General features: G+C 37.2%; 1 protein-coding gene across 3 annotated transcripts in view; it reads right to left on the bottom strand.

Annotated features, from left to right (window-relative positions):
- Positions 1 to 25,198, bottom strand: part of Ahi1 (Abelson helper integration site 1) — a 124,363-nt gene that overhangs the window by 54,043 nt on the left and 45,122 nt on the right. For 2 of the 3 annotated variants that reach the window (XM_028777359.1, XM_028777360.1), the window contains exons 17-18: positions 22,741 to 22,767; positions 13,570 to 13,690 (exon numbers count right to left, since the gene is read on the bottom strand). In XM_028777359.1, coding sequence (XP_028633192.1) covers positions 13,570 to 13,690; positions 22,741 to 22,767 — 148 coding nt within the window. The remainder of the gene's footprint in view (positions 1 to 13,569; positions 13,691 to 22,740; positions 22,768 to 25,198) is intronic. The other variant, XM_028777361.1, reaches the window with a different exon arrangement.

The following is a 25,198-nucleotide window of genomic DNA, read 5'->3' as shown; positions in this document are numbered from 1 at the left end:
ATTTTTTTTCCTTTTTTCCCCTCTATTGGTCTGTTTACTAGGATTTATTTTAGTTCTTTCTTAAAAACTGGTCTGTTTGTTTTCTAAATATAGAAAGAAAACATGAAGTTGGATGAGTCCGAGGAGGTAGGAGAAGAAACAGATCAGAATATACTGTAAGGGATCAAAATATTCTGTATGAAAATTATTTCTGATAAAAAAGTTTAAATTGTAATTCTTATAACTGCCTTTACCATTAGCTTTTAAGTTGTTTATTTTCAATTCTTTAAATATTTACTTCAAAATACATATTAAAAGACTAAGATGACATCAAACTTCATGTTACTACCAAAAGTAGTAGGAAGGAAATAAAGTACTCCCTAAGAGAAAAAAAGCTCAGTGAATGCTAATTGGCAAAAAAAAAAGAAAGAAAGAAAGAAAGAAAGAAAGAAAGAAAGAAAGAAAGAAGGAAGGAAAGAAAGAAAGGAAAAGAAAAGAAAAGAAAAGAAAAGAAAAGAAAAGAGAAACTTGATCACTTCCTATTTTCTCAAATTCAATAGCCATAAATATCTAGAACTCAGTCTCCTGCAAAAGAAGGGCAGGTATACAAAATAAACACATACACAAGCACACTTAGTTCACATCTATATTTCAACATGAATTCCTGGTATTTACCTACTCTCAAAATGCTACAGTACTGTTAGAAGCTCTAGTTTTAACAGTAGAATAGCAACTAGAGGCACCACAGGACTTGTGATATATTAGCTTTGTAAAAAGGTCAGCAACAAAATGCAGAGTCTCCGGTCTCAACTAGCATTTAGAAATCCCTTGGATGGATACAGTACTCTGTATTGTCCACATCACCCAGATTTCTCAACAGCATCATGAAACAACCAGAAGCATTTAGTAAAGGTCCTATGCTTAACCAGATCCCTTCTCTTGTCCCACAATGCTCCAAGCCTGTTCCTGTCAAGCTTCCCACTGTTGGGCGACTATACCTTCTGTGCCTGCTAGATTCTCTGCTAGGCTGGGCGAGCCTCTGCACAGAACAGCCCCTCCATAAGCACAGACTAGTTATTTGCATGGACTCATTTTTAGATATAAGGAAAATATTCATTTTTGAAAACCAAGGAAAAGTTTTCATTAAAATATTTCTGCCAAGAATATAGTGTTCCTGAATCTACTTTCAAAAAAGATAAGAACTGTTTAAAAGTCATTCTTAAGTTTACTTCTTATGAAAGTATTTTTCAGAGAGAAAAGTACATTGCAATGAGCACATAGCCCATCATTGGACATTTATAACACAGAGCCTTTGACATGACTTTAAAATGCTGACAGTCACCTCGCGCACTCAGTTGTCAGTTTCTGTATGTGTCATCGCCTTGGCTCTGAGATGGGGAGGCAAGGTGCTGACTAAGAACAACATAAAGAACGATTCTTCACATTTCATTCAGTTTTCATTCAAGGAAAAAGCTTCCTGAAAATGCACACTTAAAATTCTGGAAAATACAAATCAACAGATTCTTGACCTCGAGGTGTCTATCCTTACCAGAAGGTCTGGCTCTAAACCTCATTTCCATTTTTAGTTGACTACTTTCAATAAGTGATGGGTATTCATTTTCAGAGAACATTACCAGTAACTTTTGTGATATCATAGACACTCACTACTCACCCCAAACTGACTAAACCACAAAATGCAAAAGCTCTTGTTCTCTCAGGGAAGCCCTGGGACTATTTCAGTACAGATACTCTCTTCAGCCTGAGGGGAGTAAATGAGAAAATGTAGGCAGCTTTTTTCCTATCAAAGCTTGTAGTAGATACAACTTAAATGCTTAGAACCAAGCTTTATCATGTCATAGATCTAATGGAGAATTACCCAGAGTCTTAGGAATTTATAAAGGAAACAAGAATTATTATTTATGGCATACAGATTATATTTCATTTTCTCCTCATTAAGGAAGGAGACATGAAGACCTGTTTACTTAGTTACAGAAGTACTCACTCTAAGTAAGTTAGTAAATAAAATACTTTTAAAAATTCCCTTTAGTAGACTCAGAATGGTTGCCTCAAACACTGGTGTGAAATTCAGGAAGTGCTGGCTGCACATGACTGGGAGGGTGAGGTGGCCATGCTCTGGCTTGAACTGAAGATGAAGCACGGGAGCTGTGAGCAGCCAAAGAGTGGCCTGGGAATGAGGCTGGACTCATTTTCTTTAAAAAACACACAGGAAGTTTATTATCAGAAAAGAAAGAAAAAAATGACCTAGATTTGAGTACTTTGAAATAAATTCTAATATTACTTTATGTGCCTTATTATGGGAAAATATGCAAAGTTGTCAACTTCAGTTTAAAACTACAAAGTCAGTACAGTGAATCAACGGTTGACAGTAAAGCATATGAAGTCAGTGTTCTTGTCCTCATATCGACATGACTCAGCCATTTTACCAGAGCCTCCTCTCCTTGCCCTCCTCCCACCCCTGCCTTGAGTGAACCAATAGCCCATATCTTCCTCTCATGGAGGCACAGCGCTAACTTACAGACATGGAGCACTCTGGCCACGGCATGAATTATTCAGTCCTCTGCTTTGGAATTATAGAACAGAAAAGGTTTTTACTATTTAACGTTTTAGTCAGTACTACTAAAAAACTCTCTTTTGAAATAATAACCCATGTACCATTTGAGTAAGAATTTAACAGGAGAGACTCCTGACATGTTAAGTCATTGATCATAGTGTCTTGTTTCTCTTTCTAGTGGAAAATTAGAGACCTTTAAAACAAGGCTCACTCATCAGAGTAATTCTGAATATAGTTATGCAATGTACCAAAGATATCAGTGTATGGAGAGAACAAAAGAGCAGAACTGTGAAGGAATAGTCTATTAAGACAGGTCAGGAACCAGGAAGCATGTAGTATAAGGAAAGAAAGAGGACTGACTCACAAGATAAGAAAAAAACCAAGAGAGTGTGGTGTCCTGGAAACCATGCATTAGGAAGTAACTAGATGTATTCAAAGCTGGTGATCGGTCAAGTAAGATAAGGGGGAGAACGGAGACTGGCATTAGCAGTGCCAGGGTCACTGGTGAGCTTGAAAAGAATATATTAGAAATGTTAAACTTCCATACAATGGAAAATGACTAGAAACATCTGGGGACAGACATTCCTTGGGAGTGTGTGAGGTCGTCCGTATGGATGCCATCCTGGCTATGATAAAGCTACGAGCATGTAACCAGAACATTTGGTAGAAGTCAAACTGAAAGAAACCTGGGATTCAAAGGTTAAAAAAAAAGTTAAGCCAAATAGGCTGCAAGCATGTAAATAACTGGGGGTCTGTCCAGCACCAATACAGGCTACAAGAAGTAGAATCAGTCTCCAAAAGTAACACTGGAGGAGCAAAGGCTGCTAGCATACAGCCCTTGTCCCAGCGGTTCTTTCTCAGCTTGGCAAGTATCCTGCCATACTTTTCCTGTTTACCCTAAATATAAACTACACATTGTTTGTCCTAGCCACAAATGTAAAGTTTTAATAAGTATGCATGGGCAAATGAATTAGTGAGATTACAGTTATTCACACAATAGAAGAAGTCATAAAACTAGTCCTTCATCTTTAGAAATTTACAGCAAATAAAGAAAAGCCATTGGCATGAAGAAAAACACAGAAGCGAATAAAAACAACTAAACACAGAACCTCTGAGCAGAAACTTTGGAAGACTTTAGGAAGATATAATGGCACCCTCAGCACAGGACTACAGGAAGTTATCAGAGAGAATGGGGAATCCATCAGCTGTGAGAAGCAGAACATAGAACAAGAGAACTCTGAGAAGGGCTAACTACAGAAAGGCTGGTGACTACAGAGATGTCAAAGGTGAATCCAAAGTCTTCCTAGGAAGATCGGCAGCGCTGGTCTCAGTACTGAGGCCACAGTGAGTCACAGAAGCTCTGAGGACATTACACCCACTCACAGCAACATTGTCACACTCATGGAAATCAGTGTCCTGCTACACAACTGTGAGACCAAACACCATCTGTCAGGTTATGTTATATTTATTTCAGTCACTTATGTAATAGCTCTGTTCTATCTGTCCAAGTCTTCCACTTTTACATGAGAACTTCCTGTTCAAAATGATATAGGCAGATAATTCCACAAATCTACGGAATATAAATAGGACAAATCAAGAAATAATTAACACAGCAAATAGAAAGCGTTAGAAGAGGTAGGTATCAGAGTGTCATTAAAGTATGAATTCACTACTCCTTACATATCTCACTATTTTGGAACCCTCAACCAGAGATCAGCATGGTTTCTAACTATGTGTGTCACCAGTATTCTAGGAAAGAAAGCTGTGGACAATTCAGGCTAGTTATTTGGTTAGTTATTTGGAGTGACAGGAACGTTGTCATGCATTTTGGGGTGTTTCATAGTGTCCTTCGAATCTATCCCTGATGCTGATAGCATCCCCAAACATCTCCAGATATCTTTAAATGTCCTGGGGCAAGACAATTCACCTCCTGCTGAGAATCACTAGTATTTAGTTTTCTAGTCCTTTTTCTCTGTCTTAGCAGAGAATTTCAAGCAGAATTCTATGACATATGTGGTAAAAATAAATGTTGTAATTACCTATACTATACTATAAATTGAATTTACACTTTGGTTATATAGGGTTACAAAGTTTTCATATACATTAGTCAATTAGACCTTATTTAAAGTTTTCCTACAGCTTAAAATTTTCAGTTACATGCTTTTATTTTTCATTGGCTGTATACCACTGCAATATACTTTGAAGGTTCCCAAAGAGAAAAAATACTGCCATACAAAGAAGTAGTTGAGAAATAAGAGTTTAGTAAATTCCCTATTTTGAACAGATGGGGGAACGTTCAAAGTTCTAAGTTCAATTACAAAATTGAATAAAGTGACTTTTCTTAGAAATAAATGGCTAGGAAACAATGGGCAGACCAACACTCATTTGAATCTGCTGACTTACATAAGAAAGGTTTGCATTCATAATCTACCTCCTGAAAATACTGGGATTAATTTAATGGTTCATGAGGGTTACCATGCATAGGTTGGCAAAAATGTTATTAAACTAGGAAATGACATATAGAACATATTTTAAATTATCAGCAGAGTTAAAACAATTGATGAATTCTAATACCATTATTAAAATTAGTAGCTATTATAAATGGAGCCTAAATTTGAATACTTAACTAGTAGATTAATACCAATCATTGGATACTTACTTAAATGCTCTTCTGGGACATGAAACAGTAGCTCACACTCTTAATGTACAGCTCAAACTCAAGTTTTAGAGATTCCAAAACCAAAGGAAAATCTAACAAATGAGGTCTCAGTATTTGGGGAAGAGAATACAAATAATGACCCATTGGAGGACAAATTCAAGCAACTAAGATCGAAGCAGTGATCAGAAAAATCCAAATATGAAATCTGTCATTCTCAGGCCTCTAGTGTTGACTGCTTATTAGAAACAGGAAAAGAAGTATGTGGACATCAGCTTTGGAAGTGATTCCTGATCTCTGCTAGATGTGAGAGATGACAGAATCTAAACGACTATATTCATTTAATTAGATTAGACAGCATGACCAGCTGTCTAATGCATACATATATTTATCCTGACTTCATTTTTATAACTTAAAAAATACTGCTAGCTATTTATGAGGTACTATTGTTGTATTAATGCTAGAAAATTAAAATAGTATCCCTCCCCTACATTTAGTTGCTCATTCATTTTGTAATTGACTCCATGTTGCATCCTACCACACTGGATTTCTAGAATCATCATCGAGCAGCAGGAAAACCAGGCTTACTAGCCTCTACTTCCTGTATTAACATCTTCACAGGCTGTCGTTGCTCCTCAAATTTAAAGCTCTTTTCTTCTAATACGCACTAACTTTAAAAAAAATTCAGTTCAGAAGTCACTGAATACATAAATATTTCTTGTCTTTTTCTAACAGCAACAAAAACTGCAGATTTTCTGAAGGTAAGCTCTAATGTCTAATTACTTTAAGATACGGGGAATCCAACCCAGGGCCTCAAGCATGCCAGCCACACACAGTCAGTTACCAAGTCACCCCAGATTTTTAGTTTTTTTTTAAATAGTTGCAACATTTATTATTTACCTTTTTATTGATTCTGTGTGAATTTCTCATCATGCACCCCAATCCTCCTCATCTCCCTGTCCACTGATATATGCCCTCCACCCTTACAACTCACCTCCCTACCCCCAAACCAAAACGAAAACCAAAGAGGCTGTACGGTGTCAGTGTGTCCCACAGTCTACCCTTTTGTTCACACATCTTTACTTGAAAATGTTTATCGCAGTGAGTCACTGGTCTGGTTCGAGGCCTCTGGCTTTTGCTACACTATCAATAGTGTAGATCCTCACCAGGCTCATCTCTGATATCTTGTTGCCCTATGTCACGGAGATCCTGCAGCTTCAGAGCTGCAGGACTAGTTCCTTCATGCAGAGCAGTTCACAGATGGGGTAGATAATGGTATGGGCCAACTCAAAGCCCTGGATCTGGTCTTGGGTGGTAGCTAGGCTGGTCAGCTCGCCATCTCTCCCACACCCACACAAGGAGAGCCAGCTCGCCAGCTGTCACACCCTCAGGCAGGCTCATCTGCACTCACACTACCAGGGCAGCTCTGTGCTGCCCAGGCCAGGTGCAGGCATGCTCTCCTTAGGGCTGCAGCCAGTGAAGGGTGGGTACATCAGGGTGGGCATCTCTCCCTTTCCCACACCACCACACTGGAGGCTAGGGAGCTTAGATTTTAATCTCAACAACCAGCACTGGCATACTGGTTGGCTAACTGTAAGCTGTTTAGAAGAAGGTAAAAAAGTTTCTCCTATTTTGACGCTACCTATTACAGAGGGACACTATTTTTTTTATTGGATATTTTATTTACATTTTAGATGTGATCCTCTTTCCCCATCCCCCACCCCCAGGAACTTTCTATCCCATCCCCCCCTTCTCCTGCTTCTATGAAGCTGTGTCCCCATCCACCTGCCCACTCTCACCTCTCCACCCATGAATTCCCCCACACTGGGGTATCCAGCCTTCACACGACCAAGGACTTCCTCTCCCACCTATGTGGGACAATGCCATCCTCCTCTATATATACAGCTAGAGCCATGGGTCCCACCCTATGTGCTCCCAGGCTGGTGGTTTTAGCCCTGTTAGCTCTGGTTGGTTGGTATTGCTGCTCTCCCTATGGGGCTGCAAACCCTTTCAGTTAGCTCCTTCAGTCTTCTCTCTCACTCTTCCATTGGGAACCCCATGATCAGTTCAATGGTTAGCTGTGAGCATCCACCTCTGTATATGTCAGGCTCTGGCAGACCTCTAAGGTGACAGCTATGTCAGGCTCCTGTCAGCATGCACTTTCTGGCATCCACATCAGTGTCTAACTTTGGTGACTGCATATGGGATGGATACCTAGGTGGAACAGTCTCTAGACGACCCCTCCTTCAGTTTGTGTCCCACACTTTGTCTCCATATTTGCTCCCATGAATATTTTGAGGACATTGCTCCACTATGTTCATAGCAGCCTTATTTATAATAGCCAGAAGCTGGAAAGAACCCAGATGCCCTTCAACAGAGGAATGGATACAGAAAATGTGGTACATTTACACAATGGAATATTACTCAGCTATTAAAAACAATGAATTCAAGAAATTCTTAGGCAAATGGATGGAACTAGAAAATATCATCCTGAGCGAGGTAACCCAATCACAAAAGAACACACATGGTATGCACTCACTGATAATTAGATATTAGCCCAAAAGCTCGAAATACCCAAGATACAACTCACAGACCATATGAAGCTCATGAAGAAGGAAGACCAAGGTGAGGGTGCTTCGGTCCTTCTTAGAAGGATAAGGACACTTTTTAAAGAGGCTACAGAGTTGGGTTATAAGAAGTACCTTACACTCTTCATGCTTTGTGAGTTGATGTTTCTTAAGACAGTAAACCCAAGAGATGCTAGCAAACAGAGTGTTTTGGTAGGTGGCTGTTTCATCATCTGTGAGGCAAAGTGTAATCCTGCTAACCCATGTACTCTTAACACAGATTTTGACATGTTGCCTTGTTTTTTAGTGTGTTTTGATCTTACCACCGCATTCCAACAATGATGGCAAGTTGACACTTGAATAGAAAGCTAAAGTCTCAACAGTCAAGTGAGCGCTAGTGGATCTTTCCCACTGGAGACACTAGCTCTGGAGACTTCCTTGGTGGCTCCTCCTCACGGTGCTCTCTCCACTGAGTGCTTCTCAACACTGTCTCCACTGTTTGTCCCCCACACCCTTTCTCTCCTTAATAGTTTATTGAGACAGGTCTTAGAGAAGATTTCCTCCATTACTTTGGCCACAATGATTTCAAAATGATGGGGAAATTTTGAATAACTTTATGCCATTTAATCTCAAAATATTTTACATAAGGCAAAAGTATTTTTATGAGCCTAATAATGCTCTGAAGTGAGAAATGTCGGCACATCTAGCTGCCGAGAGGAAGCCAACTACCCAGGCAAACAGCTACTGAGGGAAACTAGGAATCAGATCAAAGACACCAAAGACCAAGGCTTTGCCACCATGATGTGTGTGTTGAATTCATAAAAGTGGATTTTTTTTTAAAAATAAAGTCTTTCGTTCTAAAACAATACATTAAAAGCATTTGGTTCTTTTAATACACTAAAGTCCAATTAAAGATATCTGCTTACAGAAAAATCAGTTAATTCTGGAGATTATCTTTGATCTATGACACTTAACTATTTTGTTTTCATTTATCTCACCACTGAATTGAAATTTTGGAATTTTGAAAAGTCTGAAATCAGAATTCAATAGACACTCTTTTCAATTAACAGTTTAAAGTTCGTTAAGTAACACTAGCGAAGGCTGTGCCAACTCTGATGGGCTGAGGGAATTCTTTGAAGCTTAATTTACTTTCCTTACAATGGAAACCCCCTTTTAAATATCAGCTGTGTTTATTGAGTCATTCTATTTCCTAATTTTTGCCAAAATGTATTTTTCCTTTGAAATGCAAGAATCATCATGTTTCCAGCTTAGATGTTATACAAACTCAAGTTTATAATTAAAAAGATATGAAGATTAAATGAATAAAGTTACTTTATCTTGCTTGACCTATCTATTTAATCTGAACTACATTTAATTTAGAGAAATGATATGAAAAAATACACAATACATAAAACATTCTCTTTGAACAATAACTTGTAAAGATGATACAAACACTGCCCTGCCAGCAGTGAAAATTTTTGATATTTTTGCCCCCATCTACTCAACAGTGATTAGACTATTAAATAATCTATTACTCAATAATCCACATTAGGGTCTAGCTATGTGGTCCAGCCTGGTCTTGAAGTTGTGGGCTTGGGCATTCTTCCAGCCTCCGCCTTTGGAGTGAGTGGGACACTTTAAAATCTAGCTCTATAGAAGAGACCAAGGTGGCTGAATAGGACCTAGACTTAGACCAAATAACACAGAATAAAATTTCTTTCCTGGGAGCCTGCTAATTTCACTAGAGATCAAATACCACATTACACTAGAATATGGGCTTAAAAAAAACTCCAATAAATGACAATCACAAATCTAAGACCAAAGAAAGAGTGAGTTTACTGACAATCAAGAATTAAGATGTCTTGCTGACACCTCAGTTTCAGAAACCACACACTTTCTCAAATGACAGCTACCCATTCGAGTTACTATTTAGGAAACATAGCAAAGTAAAGAGACTGAGCCAGTGGCAGAGAAGTAGCTCTAAGCACAGCCTCTCCGAGACCCTGGACAAAGAGATTACTTGGCCTCTCAAACCCATGCCCTCCTTAGGGACTGTGGTCTGAATGGTGAGCATGACGCACTGAGTGTGCTGCAGGCCTCCCAGACAGTGCCTTTGTGTCTCAGATTCACTGTTAGTTCACTGAATTAAGCTCTTGGAAGACTTAAATGATTTTATTCAGTATGATTCATGGATAACTGCTATAGACTTGTTATGAGCAATATAAACATGAATTGGTGTCACTTGGTATTTCCTCATCTCATTTTCCAGCTTCCGTCTGTGACTCTCTGGGTCTCTGCAGTGTCTACTGTTATGTCCCCTTTCCATTTCTAACTCTGTCTATGTGGATCTTCGCGTTCATCTTTTAGTCAAGTTGGCTAAAGGTGTATCTTAATAACTTTCTCAAACAACCAACTCTGTCCCATTGATTATTGACACTGTTGTTGTTTTGTTGTCGTGTCTATTTTACTGATCTCATCCCTGAGTCTCATTATCTCTTGTCATCTACTCCTTTTGGGCATGAGTTCTTCTTTTTTGTTTTAGAGCTTTCAGGAGCGCTGGTAACTTACTAATATGAGAACTCTCCAATTTTTGAAAGCAATTTTGAGATATAGTATAGCTTGCTCACTATATCATAAAGCATTTATATGAGCTATAACCTGTAATTTTACCTCAAATGTCTAAATTAGAATTCCATTTGGAAAATTCTTAGTATAGTTTTAATTTTTAAAACGTCAGCTTATTAATTTTTTCATTATCAGGGACTTGCAGTAATAGCTCAGTGAATAATACCTGAATGAAGTATTTCCCAGGAGTGCTTTCCCTCTTTAGTTTGTCTCTCCCACAGTTATCAGTAATGCAATTTTAAAATATATTTTATCTCCATAAAATACAGGATACTTTTCATACTCCTACCTTGGGTAATTCTATTCTATACAGATAACTCAAAGTGAGTTCCTAGGCTGAGTACAGTGAGACAGACCACAATCCATGTCTGCCAGCATCTGAGAGGTGGGTGGACTGCTGGGACTGAGACGGATGCTCGGCAGAGGGAGGCAGGAAAGGAAGCAGGGGTCTACCTGCAGTTGCAGTGTGAGGAGCCTCTGCTACTGCTTTCCATTGATAGTCTTTCAATCTGCACTTTCAGAATTCACCACACTGGCTTAATTTGCTACACAGTCCCACTGTCTCCCAGGCTGAACTTATGCTTTCTGAAGGCAGGGACTGTAATACTACACATCTTTGAGAAGTCACAGCAAACAAATCACTTATAACAATTTTAGAGTAATTAAAGAAGCATTTCCCAAACTTTGAGGATTATAAACCACTTAAGAAAGAAATGCTTATTTTTCTAGCAGCCCCAATTTCCTAGAACTTGCTTTGACTATATTAAGGTTAACATAAACTTACTTCAGAGTACAAACTCTTAGCATGTAAATACACTTATACATAGTCTACAATGGAAAGTCTCTCTTCATGACTCCAAGTGGGTCCATCCATTATAGCTCTGGACAAATAGCTTTTCCCTATACTAAACATTACAGAGCCTGCAAATTTTATGGGGGTTTTGAATTAAGGCTTACTATTCAATGTGTGTGAAATATGTATATGTGTATAAAAACATATTTTAAGACTTACTTCACTTTAAAGCATGTGTGACTTTGTGTGTCTATATGTTGGAATATGTACTTCTGAGTGAAGGAACCTATGAAATACAGAACAGGGGCTGGATCCCTGAGAGCTGGCGTTACTGGGGTTGTAAGTTGCCTCTCCTGGGTATTAGAAACTGAGCTCAGGTTCTTTGCAAGAGCAGTATTCACTCTCAAGTACTAAGCCATCTCTCCAACCTCCAAGATTTCTACTTTTAAATATTATATGTACATTGTTTGTTTTGGTTTTCCTATATTTCATATCCTAACAGATTTGTATAATTAAGAACACTTGCTTATCCACATGTAAAGCTTATTTGAACATGAGACAAATACTATAATTTTTCTAAAATATTTTAGTTAATTCTTTAAGAACGGTATACAATGTATTTTGATCCTATTCATCAAAACTCCTCACCTAGCTCTTTCTACATACACCCTAGAATTACAGAATTTTCAGATAGAAACCAAATGCCTCAATTTTCTGCAGGTTGAAAAAATTAAAGCTTGAAGAAATTGCTCAAGACTCTCCAGTCATCTGGGAAGGGGGCTACATTTGAGCAGCAGTTCACCTGTCTGTGGATGAGGATGGCTTTCATAAACACTAACTTTTTAATGAAAAATAATCAGCGGTCAATTTACAACTAATTACATTTTTATTTTGTTGCACATACACACACACACATACACACACACACACACATGCACACACACATGTTTTTATATATATATGTGAACTTTGTATGAAGGACCTGACCTAAAATAAAGTCAGCACACTACTGAGCAAAGCAGAATCAGGTACAGCCACATTGCCTGCATCATGAAAGTGTTCTGTAGTATTTATCTTATTGGCTGACAGGCATTTCTTCTCAAATTGATTTAAGATAATATAATACTGAAACTAGACACTCAATTAATATGCTTTTGAGACAACTGAAAAGTTTCTTCCCATAAACTCGGCAGAAAAATGGTAAGGCATGATGGACAAACAAGGTCCCTTCTTTTCTAGTCACTGAAGCTAACCTCTAGAGTCCAGAAAGAATAAGTCTACTGGGTATACATGGCACACAGTCCATTAGTAACAGTGACTGCTGTTGGTGTCATAAACTCCGCTGCACATCAGCAACCTTAGAAATGTAAAGCCTCTAATACACAGGACAGCATAGTTACTACTGTGGTTTAAAATAACAACTCCAAGTATTTTCAAATTTTGCACACAAGCATGCTTATAATGTAAATGCCAAATTTATACAGTACCTTACTCTTTCAAGAGTGTACACAAGATTTCTAAATCCAAGCATCTCCTCACGAAGATATATAATTTATACACAGATTAACATAACTTCTATAATGATGAATCCTAAATCCTTTCATAGCAGAAAAATGATAGGGTCCCCACATTTCAAAGTAAACTGTGTTGATCTCTTCAGGCAGCTAAACCTCTTTGTGTCTTCATCAGAGATGAGGATTTTGTGATTTTTTTCAGTTCTTTATTAAATGATTAGGTAGTATGTAGACTACTGTAAAAAGTAGTGAAGGACAGGAAAGGTCAGCTTTCAATACAAAGATTATTATTTCTCATGGATATTCTAACTTTAATATCCTTTGAAAACCTTGTTCAAGTACATTTAAAATATTAGTCTAAAATTTCAACTGTACAATTAATTTCAATTCAATGATTAATGTAAGTTTTTAAAGTAAGCTTTATGTATTTTCTCTTAACTTGATAACTTGAAGGACTGAGATATCACTTCAGGTTGTAGCCTTTTTTACCCACAAAAGGCATACTGTTTTGGCTTTTTATAAAATTTAAAAAAAAATTAAAAATAAAATTACCCAGAAGTCATGGTTCCTTTATTCAACTGAAAAACTCATATTTCATATTGTAGTGTTTAAGTCTTCTGGCTTTCAAGTTTTAAATGATCTCTTTAACAGGATATAAGTTCAAGGTAATTAATGTTAAAGTTACCAAATCTGAACTTCCACATCATTTCTATGACTTAAGAAGAGATGCTAGGATAGATTTGGTTAGGAGTGAAAACCCAGCATTAGATCACTGTGTGTGTTATTTCTGAATAGAAATAAGTATACTCATAAAATTAGCATTGAACTCTTAAAAAAGTTTTCAGTGCAAGATAGCTGCTCACCCGTCTGAGGGAGTCCAAACTGATGTATAATCTCATCAGTGGTCAGCACGAAAGACTGCTTCACCCTTGGCTTCTTTGCAGGGCCTGGTGGTGGTGAAGTCATTGAGAGGTTTTTGTTGACCTGTAATAGAAAAGACAAATCAGAAAGTACCTCAGACTTCCTGAGTTACTAACACAAGAACTAGATGAGAACTATTTGTTGACTATCAAACCAGGACATGTCAAGGGGAATGACAGGGATTTAGGCAGTTAGATTTTATGGGTGGAAAACAGGACACGTTTTTTTTTATTAAAGATACAATGGCTTTCAAAGTAATTTACCTTTCTAAACTACTTATTTTTGGAATTAATACTCTGCCATGAATTAAAAAACAGAGGTCTTAAGATTCAAAGAAATGTAAATACATAAGTGATTCCTTGATTGCTTTCCATTAAGAAAGTCAAATGTCTCCTACCCACACTTCCCTTGTATCTTAGTAAGATAGCAGCAAAGTCAATATACAGATGAAAACACTTGTGCTACTCATGTATCATGATGATAAATGTAACACATGACAATCTTACTTGCCATGAGAAAGTTTCCATGGCATAAAAAATCTTTTTCTTAAAGACTAATCACAGATTGACTATTTAAAAATGATAAACATAAGCAAAATTTCTGTAAGTAAATATAATATTCTGCAACATGTAAAACATACCATGAGTGATTTGAGCATAAAAGTTCCAAGAAGTAAAATGTATAATAGGTGCATTTTCATTAGAAATAGTTCACTAAAACAGTTAAAAAATTTATTAGTAAATTTATCTTAGAAATTGGAATTAATTTTAGGAAAAAACTAGTTTTGTTCATTATGAATAATTCATTCAATCTTTTTCTTTTTTTAAGAATCATAAAATATGACCTTTTTTATTCTTACAGATTGAGATAGCCTGACTTTAAAAATTCACTGCAAATAGTCCTTCAATTAACAAAATGAAAAGATAACATATTATAAATATTAGTATATGAAAATGTTATTCCTTTTAGTTTCCTTTCTTTACTTTGCTTTAAATAATCAAAACCACACAGAACTTCACTAGGCGTCCCAGTACATCAACGTTTAAAACGTCTGTGTTCTGTCCGGGATCTGTAGCCATATGCTCTTCATCTGTCTCATTAGTTACATATTTATAAACGCTTCTGGTTTTCAAAGGATGATTATGTATCTTAGCTTCACTTCTTTTCTTACAGAAAAGAGCTTTAGCAGATTTGGAGAAAAGGTAATTAAGACCATACAGTTCTAAAATACCAATTATTATTCTATCTCATAAAACAAAAAAAAAAACCATACCTTTTCTTTGTGGGTATAATTATGGGAATCAAATCTGGACTCTACACATGCTAGGCAAGTGCCTACCCCACAGCTATATTCTCAGCCAAAAAAATTGTTCAAAATAATTAGAAGGAGTTAAAACCACATCAGTGTTAACTTATTACCAAACCTGAAAAATTCTCAGGATCCATTATTAAGCTCTGGCCAAAATTAATATACTATAACTATATGTTACTAAAATAACAAAGAAAACCGTTGAGCTTCATTATTCATCTATAACTGGGAATCTCAATAAAAGTCCTGTCTATGCTTTATCAAGAATGTGTCATAAAGATGATATGAAGTTATAATATTCTACTTACATGCTAACTATCAAGAACTGAACAATGTAGTAAAGATATTAAACAGTGCTGGTGGTATTGTTCAATGACAGGGTTTTTGTCTATATTATAAAATTACACAAATACTTCTGTTTGTAAAAATAAACTATAAAGTGTGATACCGATGTAGGTATTAGCATGATCTATCAGAAAATCAGGTAGATGATGCAGTAAGTAATTCTCTGCTCTTAGCAGAAATTGTAATACAAAAGACACACTTACCACTTGGCTATTACCCTCTTGTTAGAGCCTTTGTCAGTTTTGCTTTTGTATTCTTGAAAATTATTTTCAAACAGGTTAAACAGTGTATTTAAAGTGTGATGTAAATGAACAGGTGAATACTAGGGATGTAATTACATGATTCTACGCCTTTATCTATGCCATGGTTATGGGTATACCCATCTTTCATATCTTCTTCTTTAAAGCTTTATCTATGCTAAAACAAAAGCAAGTAGCAGACAGTTACAATAGGATGCTTGAATGCCTCTGTTCAAACATAAGACTCAATACTCTTCTCAAGATAAGTTAACGTTGTATGTAGGGAGGAGACCAATGCGTCCATGTTTTCCCTAAGCAACTGTTATGACTCTGATCTTTCCCGACATCTTTTTTGGATACTATTCAAATGTTGATGAGGTCAGGAGTAGCAACAGTACAGAGTAGGTAACAAACCTCTTACAATTTGACATAACAGTTATTATTAGTGGGAACTGGAAATTAGAAGTCAAAAGATTTTCAAAATGATCTGACATATAGTAAGAATTTCATTTAGAGGAAGAAAAATAATAATAACCATTAAATAGAGTGGAGCAACGTGTGTTTTTGAAATATATGCTGTGGAAAAGGATTGCCTAATAACTTCACAACAACAGAACGGTTGGCTAAGACAGTCTGCCCCATACCAATCTACCCTCTTTTCACAACACGTTTTTCTGCTTGCTTCATGCAAAAAACCACAGCTTGCTAAGGTCAGTTTAATACTTCCATACTGGAGAAACCTAAAAGCACAGAAAGTTGAATGAAATTTATAATAAGGAAAAAGAAAAACTACCAAGAACTTCTGCCAAGTTAGTTACAAAACTGCTTTTCCTGTTCTTTCTGGCTGTAAGCAGTAGCATGCAGAAATGCAAGCACTAATTTCCCAAACTGGGTTAATTTTCTTGTTAAAACTCTTACTGCCCCAAACATAAAACTGAATGTGAAAGATTAAACAAGCTAATAATTAATTTCTCCTTTAGTAATTAAAATGAAAAACCTCTGGGGGAGAGGTCACATTCACTTTCATTCATATTTACAAGTCTAACCCTGGCAGCCGATTGTAGATCAGACGGTACTCTCACCAGAACTACAAGTTTACGACTTTTCAACTTTTGGTGATTTCCTGTTAAAAAGTTCAAACTCCTGACTTTCCCAGACAGCCGTCATTTTTCTACATCAGGACATTCAGTCTGAGAATACCCACGTTGCTCTGGTTTGGAGAGTGAAATATGTAGAATGAGTAGTTTATAGTATTTGATCTAAGGACCTGGATGTTTTCTATATAAGTCAGGACAGAGAGGCGAGAAATAGCAGTATTAACGTAGTGAAAGGTTTTACAATTAGGAAAGTGTCCGGGGTCCTTCTTCCAGAAACTCTCGACCATTGAATACCTTATTAAATCAAGAATTCAAATGCGAAGCTGTCATAGAAAAGCATTTATTTATTTTATCTTTTATTTTTTAAAAAATACAGCACTTAATCAGGACTGTTTGAGCCTATAGCAGATACTAAGGATTTGTGGTTCATAGATTTCTGATGTGATTCTCCTACATGAAGTTCAAAATTAAAATTAGTCCGGCTCAAAGCAATACTACAGCAATCTGCCTCCAGGTGTACCTCTAGGCCCCCTGGCCTTCTCTAAGCCTTCATCTCCTGTCTGTCTTGGCAGTCTGTCCTTCTGCATAGGGGACCCTTTATGTTGGCCCAAATCCTTACCTCTAACCCTCTGAACCTCCCCTACCCTCTTCTCTTTCAGTGCCACAAAAGGTGGTTCTGCTCAAGTGAACACTTCAGGTTCTCACAGGAGTCACGAAGGTTCTTCCAAATTCTATGTAGAAACTCTCTATAGAGAACCCTCTACTTAGTACAAAATATCAGTAAACCAAAAATAGTTCTCCCTTAAGCTTCACTGAAAGATAAGCTCTTTGAAAAACAACATAGAATGCAACACCTCAGCTTTTTTCATCTGAGCTTGTCTCCACCTGAATGAGCAGCTGAGTCCAGCCCATTGCTCAGGCCCCTGCTGCTACACATCACTCCCACACCAACTTCCTCCTATTTTTTTTTTTTCTGCCGTTCTTGGCACCTGCCATTCCTCACAGTGTTTTTCACTGGATGTACCTGTATCCTCCTCCCTTGGATTCACCTCACCTCCCAGGGTGCTCTGGCAGGACTGTTTATGCCATCCCCTCCTGTGCTCTCTAAGTCCCTGTTTCTTAAATCTACAAGCCTCTGTCTCCTGGTCATTAAGTACAGAGGTGACTCAGTCTTTCCCATGGAAGCACAGGGACCAGGCCAGAATGTTTGACTCAGCCTAGACTGCCCAGACCCGTACATGGGGCCCACCAATTACCATAGTAGGTCTTCCACCCAAGCCAGCCTTCCACATATCTTTAGATCAATAAGGATTAATTGATTCTTATCTAGTTCCCCAAGTCAGGAAGAAATTGTATTTTAAAAATATTTTTTAAACCTTTGCAAACAACTGAAATCAATTCTTGAAATACTATTCTGCTCAAATCAATCTTGTCTTCTTAATAATGAATATATACAAATAGATATATACATACACATTATTTTTAAATGTTTTTAGACAGGTCTTGATAGATTCCAGGCCTTGACACTGTTGTTCAGGTGAAGCTGGCTTTAAATTCCTGATCCTTATTGCCTCTACATCTTGTGTGTAGTATCAAGCTCCGCGTATACATGTGTACATTATACACACATATATGCACAGATATAATAAAATTTTAAAAGGTTATATTCACTGAATATTTTATTATTTAAATATTTTTAAAAGATGGTTTTGGTAAACAGTACATTTCAAGATAATTCTGACTAAAATATACATCACTACTTTATAGCACTCTGTGTGTGTGTTTGTGTGCATGTACATGTCCATGTGGGTGAGTATACATGCATGTGCAACAGTTTATGTGTATGATGGAGACCAAAGGTACACATCAGGCATCTACCTCAGTTGATCTGCACAGTAGTTTCTGAGCTGGGACTCCTGAGCAGTGAGCTCCAGGTCCCCTAGCTGCCTCTGCCTTGCTAATGTCTAGCATTTTGTAAGTGTTGTGCATCGTAACTCATGCCATCAGCCTTTTATGACAGGCATTTTACTGACTCAGTTTCCTCTCTAGCACTTTTAATTTTTTTCCATATTGTTGTATTAGCCACAATCTATGGCCACATCATTCTTAACATGCCCAATCTCATCACATATGAAACAGAAAAAATAAATTAAACTCAACTGTATTTTAATTTTTATTACTCTAAGCCAAGAGTTGATACTATGTTTGAAAAGGTGAGGTTGCCTGGCTTCAAGAAGCTTACACAGGGATATGAAGAGATACATATGCAAGACCCAGAAGTGAAAAAACTCAATGTTTATGTTGCTATGATTTATAGGTTAGTAAAGGAAGGAGAGAGAGGTGAGAAGATTCTTTTGAAGTAACTGATTATCTAGTGCTATAATTGGACAGCCAGAATTAATGAACCATTCAGAATAGCAAACAGAGATACTCTAATGTCCATCAAATGCTCCCACCAATTTAGTCCCCAGCAAGACACTCATTGTAGACTGGCATTTCCTGTTCCATTCTCACCTCACTCCTAATGAGTTTTGTACCCATGTAAGGAGAGTAACATGAGGCCATTCATTATCTTGCCAAATTCAAAGGTCAGCTGTTCTCTCTTTACCAATTCTGTCCACAGCAATGCCAGCTAAAAGACTCCTCTTTTTGAAATGCTCTTCTTTAAAATCCCCTTGCCTTGCGTTCTCAGGTACCACCTCAGTTTGCTGTCTCCACTGGAGCCCTATCCAGTTTTATGGCTCTTTTAAAAAGCACTTTGGCCCTGAACACAAGGCTCACACAGTCACTGTCTACTTCAGTTTCCTCGTGCCCCCAAATCTACTTCTCACACCTGCTCCCTCCATCCCAGCATCCCTCATCCCATGAGAAACCAGGAGCTGCAGCTACACAGCTGCTGAAAGCCCAAACCCAGAGGAGCTCCTCATTTCTTCAACCACACTGGATATACCGAAGGCCCATCTCCAAAATATATGCAAAATCAACAAACTAAACGCTCTCTTCAGTCTGTTTACTACTTGCAACTTCATGCTGTTCGTATGGGTCTACCCAGCATTTCTTCTAGGACCAGTGGACCTGTCTGCTGATCATTGTGCTTGTAAGACCTTACTCTGCTAAAAGTTAAGTCTCCTATTCAATCTGGACTGTTTCTCTATGACAACATACTTAGTCCCTGTTGTGCTGACAAAATTCTTTAAAAAGCATGCACAATCACTCCTTGACACCTTTCTAGTACTGTCCTAAAACCTTACTTGCCTTTGATCATTACTATCCTGTTAAGCAAAATAATGTTTCTGATTCTTGAACAGTCTTATTCCTAGTTTAGTGCTTTGGGTCTTTATGAAATGTTTCTCTGGGAAATCTCCCATGATCCTCCTCTGCACAACAGCCTCTCCTGCTCTACTCATTCTCCATCCTAAAAGCTTGTTTTGTTCTCTATCAGCTATTATCTGAAATTCTTTCATCCAGTATGCCTTCCCATATAATAACATGCTTTTGTGAATGTTCTATCCCAAGCATTTTGAAAAATATTGGTAGCCACTAAAATATTTGTATAAAGATCTCAAAAAACAATCTGAACCTTCGAAAATGTGATCATCAGGTTGAGATTTTGAAAAGAAAGAGATCCTTATTTTTGTTAAGCACTTATCAAAAACTTACTATTCAGGAGGTAGTGTACGAGAGGCTATGCAAGAACACTTTGCTGATGTGTCAATGACTAGTGACAAGGTGAACAAGAGACCAGCCATGGGGCAGGAGCAGAGGTGCCTGGACCACTGAGCAACTAGATGCAACTGAGCTCTCAGATCATGTTATATTTAAAAAAATAAGTCAAAAAATGACTATAGCTAAAACCACCAAAACTATAAAAATCCCAGGAAGAAAACAAAGGAGTAAATATATAAGACAGAGGGATAGTCAATGTGACTTTGTATAGGATACAAAACAGATGGACAAGGAGACAGTAGGCAGGGAGAGACTAGAACCCTCACACCTTTCTTGTCGGGTTCTAAAGTGGTTTATCCATTTTGGAAATGAGTTTGAGAATTTCTCAAAGTATTAAAAATAGTTACTATGTGATCCAAAACATTTCCCACTAACACAAAAATCCCCGAGAATAGCAACACTAGTTACACCAATACTGTTCGTACCAACACATGGTCATAACAGCATTAGTCTTGAAGCTAAGGGTAGAATGCTGGTGGACAGGTAGGAAACTGCAACATAGGTGCATTTGACTAAGGAGTCCATGGATGCACAGTCTCCATGGGCAATCGTGAGACTTACAGAAAGACGCTAGTCATGACAGGCCACATACTAAAGCTAGGTGTGGTGGCTCATGCCTATGATCCACGGACATGGGAGACTGGGATATGAGGATCACAGTGAGTTTGAGGCCAACCCAGGCTACTCAGGGAACATGAAGGCAGCCTAGTATAAAAATAAACTCCTGTATAAAAATAAAATGAAAACTCCAATTCCTAAACCCAAAGATAGCATATTATATGACTCCATTTAAATAAAATTTCCACATGCAAAAAAATCTATGGCAAACACACAAACAGTTACAGTGAGTCTGCACGAATACATGTTATGTGTATAAATTAGCAAGGGCTGTTAATAGACACTGGTTTTCTATGTGGGAAAGTTGTATAATGCTAAATATAATTAAAAACAGTGAACTATAGACTTTATTTTGAGATTTATTATTATGCATGGTTTTTGCCTTATCGTGTATGATGTATATAGGCATGTGTGTATCATAGTGTGCATGTGAAGGCCCGAGGACAGCCTGTTAAGAGTTAGTTCTTTACAAGTGTCCTGTGGACCAAACTCAGGCTTTTGTAGCTGTGCCTTCATTCACTGAGCTATCTTGCTTACTGTATCTCGTTATGCTGTGTTGCTTGATATCCCTGAGAGGCCAACTCTTTGCTGAAGGGAAATGGAGGAGGGGTGGATCTGAGGAGGAGGGAAGGTCAATGTGGTGAGGGGCTGGGAGGAGTGGAGGGAGGGGAAACTGCCATCAGGATGCATTGAATAAGAGAATAAATTTTAAAAAGGGCATTATGGTGTATGAATTATATCTCAATGAAAAGCTATTTAAAATAGTATAAAAAGGCATTAATAATGTTAATCTTTCCTAATTTTAATTTTCAAATATGTAATTATAGTTTCGATGAGGGTTCATTCTACATGTGTTAAGTGCTGAGGATACAAAGATGAAAGATGCTACCTACATACTACCCTCAGGGAGTTTTCAGGTTAATAGGGCATTCTCTCTAATGACTGGTTAAATGTCTATAGAGTAGCTAACTCAACTGACATTGAAACAGCATTAGTAGAGAAGGGTACTGCACCATTAGGGATGGGGAGAAGGAGACGGAAAGAGTGGGAGAAAGAGAGGTCAGAGCTAGTGAGAAAACTGCTCTCAGCCTTATATATATTACACACTTGGGGGGATTTGGTAATCTTGGAGCTATAATCACTACAACAGTCACTGCTATCAGGAACAAGCTTCCTGAACATCTGCAGCCAAGTCAGAACATAGCTTGTTCTCTTTTCCCCTCCCCGTCTTCCTTCCCCTTGTCTATAATCAATATCCGGTTGACTTGTGATAATTAGGTAAAATGTGATAGGTCCTGAAGATACTGAATAGCTCAGTGCTGGGGTAAGCCTGGTACTTTCTGGCATGCCTGTCTCACTCCACGGTTCCGCGTACAGCTGCAGATGTCTACTCAACTGTAGTGATGCTGTATGAAGGCATCTTCCAACCATCCTAATTCTTTATCTTCTGGATGTCTCATCTTTTACTATGCGGCATATAATTTTATTTGGTAAATGACAAAATGTTAGAAGAGGAGGGAAGGATGTAAGGAGTCACTGTGCACTGTGACTCCTTATGCCTGTTGTGTGCTGGACCTGCACTGAAATTACATCCCAATCGCTAGGGCTTTATTCTGGGGCCTGGTGTTAAAATTCTGGCAAAGGAAAGCTCAACAAGAAAAGCACACATCAGGGAACTTTTATAGGAGCTAGCACCTCCATAATGGTGCAATCCATTTTTTTATATCACAATAGAAACTTAATTTTAAGTTTGTCTTCCTGGTAATAACAACTACTTACTTTTGCAGCACAGGATCGTATCACCTCCTAAAAGAAATACAGTACAATAAACAAGTATTCATAATTTTCTTTAAAAAAAAGTATTGCTCTTTCTCAAACATTCAGATGTCAATCTTCTAATGACCCAAACTAGCATTTGAGAGTTTGTCACCCTGTATTGCCAGTCTGCACTGTTTCCACTGAGCTGCAAATAGGATAAATTCGAGAGACTTAATTTCATTTTGTAGTAAGACCAGCTTGCTAATTCCCAAACTTCCTAGGGCCCAGTTTTGGTTGTCTCAAGGGAGATTTGTCTCCTCAATAAGCCTGGCATACATATCAAAATCCTGTCCTACAACAGAAATAGACCCAAAAAGATAAGCTCTCAGTTTGCTAGAGTAGAAAGTTGTTACTATGACTGGCATCAATACCTATAATGTGGAAACATTAACAATTTGTATCTAATAAAAAGCTCATAAATACCATAGATAAGCAGAAACAAACTGCTTATAAATCATGGGATAAGGCCACAATGATCACTTTTAAAAAGAAAAGTAGTAGAAACCAATGAATAATGGGCAAGTTGAAAATTTGCTATTATGGAGACAACAAAAATATTTAACTGTGGTTAGAATTAACTAGTATTTATCATCAGCCTGGTATACTAAAAAACCAATAACCAACCTCAAGTCTAGAACAAACAAGTGAACAAGCAAACCAGAGTAAACAAAGAGCACTGGGGTTTTCTTGTAAAAATTTAAGATTAGGCACTGTTTAATGGAACTGGTAACTCAGTTTCTAAAAAGAGAACTGGGAATCCTGCTAGCCAGGGTGAATCTCAGATCCAACCCTTGTAATCTGTTGGATTCTACCTCTTCCCTATAGACTTCAAGTTCCACTCTGGAAAATGAGGGTACTAATACTCTATTGTCCTAAAGTATTATAGGTACTTACAAAAGTGCCAGAAATACATTATAATGAGAATTATTAACAATGAAACATATTGCTTATTATTAATCTCTATAAGATGAATTGCCTATGCAATGGAACACATTAACTTTTCTGAAAATGGACATAAATAATTCTTAAAGTCATTCTATTCTTGCTTCTATGGTTCTAGCTGGCAAGCACCCTGTGACAACTAAGCTGGGCTCAGGCTAATGTGAAAACTGGGGCAGTCTTGAGTGGTCCAGCTGTTGAAGAGCTAGGTCTCTGGTCATCAGAAGACATATTCTCATAGATTCAGTTTTATAAATCAAATACTTGTTGGACTAGTTACTCCTGACAGGTACCCAAGATTCTAAGCAACTGTGAATGTAGTCATGAGGGAAAATCTCTGAATCTAAAAATTGAGAAGGAGTTGTGTCCTTGGTAGGGTTTACTGAGGGACCAGTCAGGTCTGCAGACCATGAAACAATGATTTATATTATGACTGGATCACAATGCTTTAAGGACCAGATTATCACCTATGTTTACGTCCTTTCCTAATGAATAAACAACCATAAAGTGCCTGATGAGATTAATTTATTATGTAATTTAAATATATACAAACTACACGTTAAACATGAGTTCTATCAGAAAATATTCCTAGTTCAGTAACAAAAGGCTATGCTGAGTGCTTTATGTTCTATCGCTAGAGGACCTCATAAAGAAAATGGGTTTCTAAAATATAATTACAAGAAACAAGGGAAAAAATATTGTGACAAAAGGTGAGATAAGAATATTTTGTTCCTATGTTACTTTATATGACTGATAAAAAATACATCATGCATAACATGAAAAAAGTTTAGTAAAATCTCTTTACATGGGCATAATAATGTGTTTTTTGTTTTGTTTTTAAACCACAGACATTGGACAAAGATTTATTTCCAAAGGCAACTTTGATATCAATCCAAGGCATATATATTCTCTAATTTAAAATGAAAATCCATTAAAAGCTGAATAAGTAGGGAAATATAAATTCTCTTTCATAAAAATTATTAATTTATTTCTTCTGTCTTTGATTTAATTTCTTAAAAATATCTTTTGACATTATTTTTCTTTTACATTTAATTTTGTTTTATTTTCACTTATCTGACGATATAAAGTAATATCAAAAGACATGTCATAAAAGCTCTGTGTTTAGGGGTATCAACTGTCATCTGAAGAGTGAGTGGAGGAAAGGGTCAGTGCCCAGGATGCAGTAGTTCTGGTGTCTACAGAAAACCTTGTTACATGGAATACGGGACAGGAGTCCTTTGTCTTCTTCCACTGCAGATGCATTTTTCTCTAATTTTTAAAAAGCAACATATCTATTACAATTCCTTTTAAAATGTGGAACACATCTGACTGCTTATATTAAAAGCACTAAAATGTATAAGAACTAAAACACTGAAACAAATATAAAGTCATATAGTCTTCATTCTAATTGAGTAAAATTTAAAAAAAAATACACAAACCTCTACTTTGCAACTAAATCTAACCCCAGTAAGGAGCGTGC

This window comes from Grammomys surdaster, unplaced genomic scaffold (genome assembly GCF_004785775.1).
Source record: "Grammomys surdaster isolate TR1022 unplaced genomic scaffold, NIH_TR_1.0 280, whole genome shotgun sequence".
NCBI lineage: Eukaryota > Metazoa > Chordata > Mammalia > Rodentia > Muridae > Grammomys > Grammomys surdaster.
The sequence above is the reverse complement of the archived record's forward strand: the minus strand, read 5'-3'. Positions and strand labels throughout refer to the sequence as shown.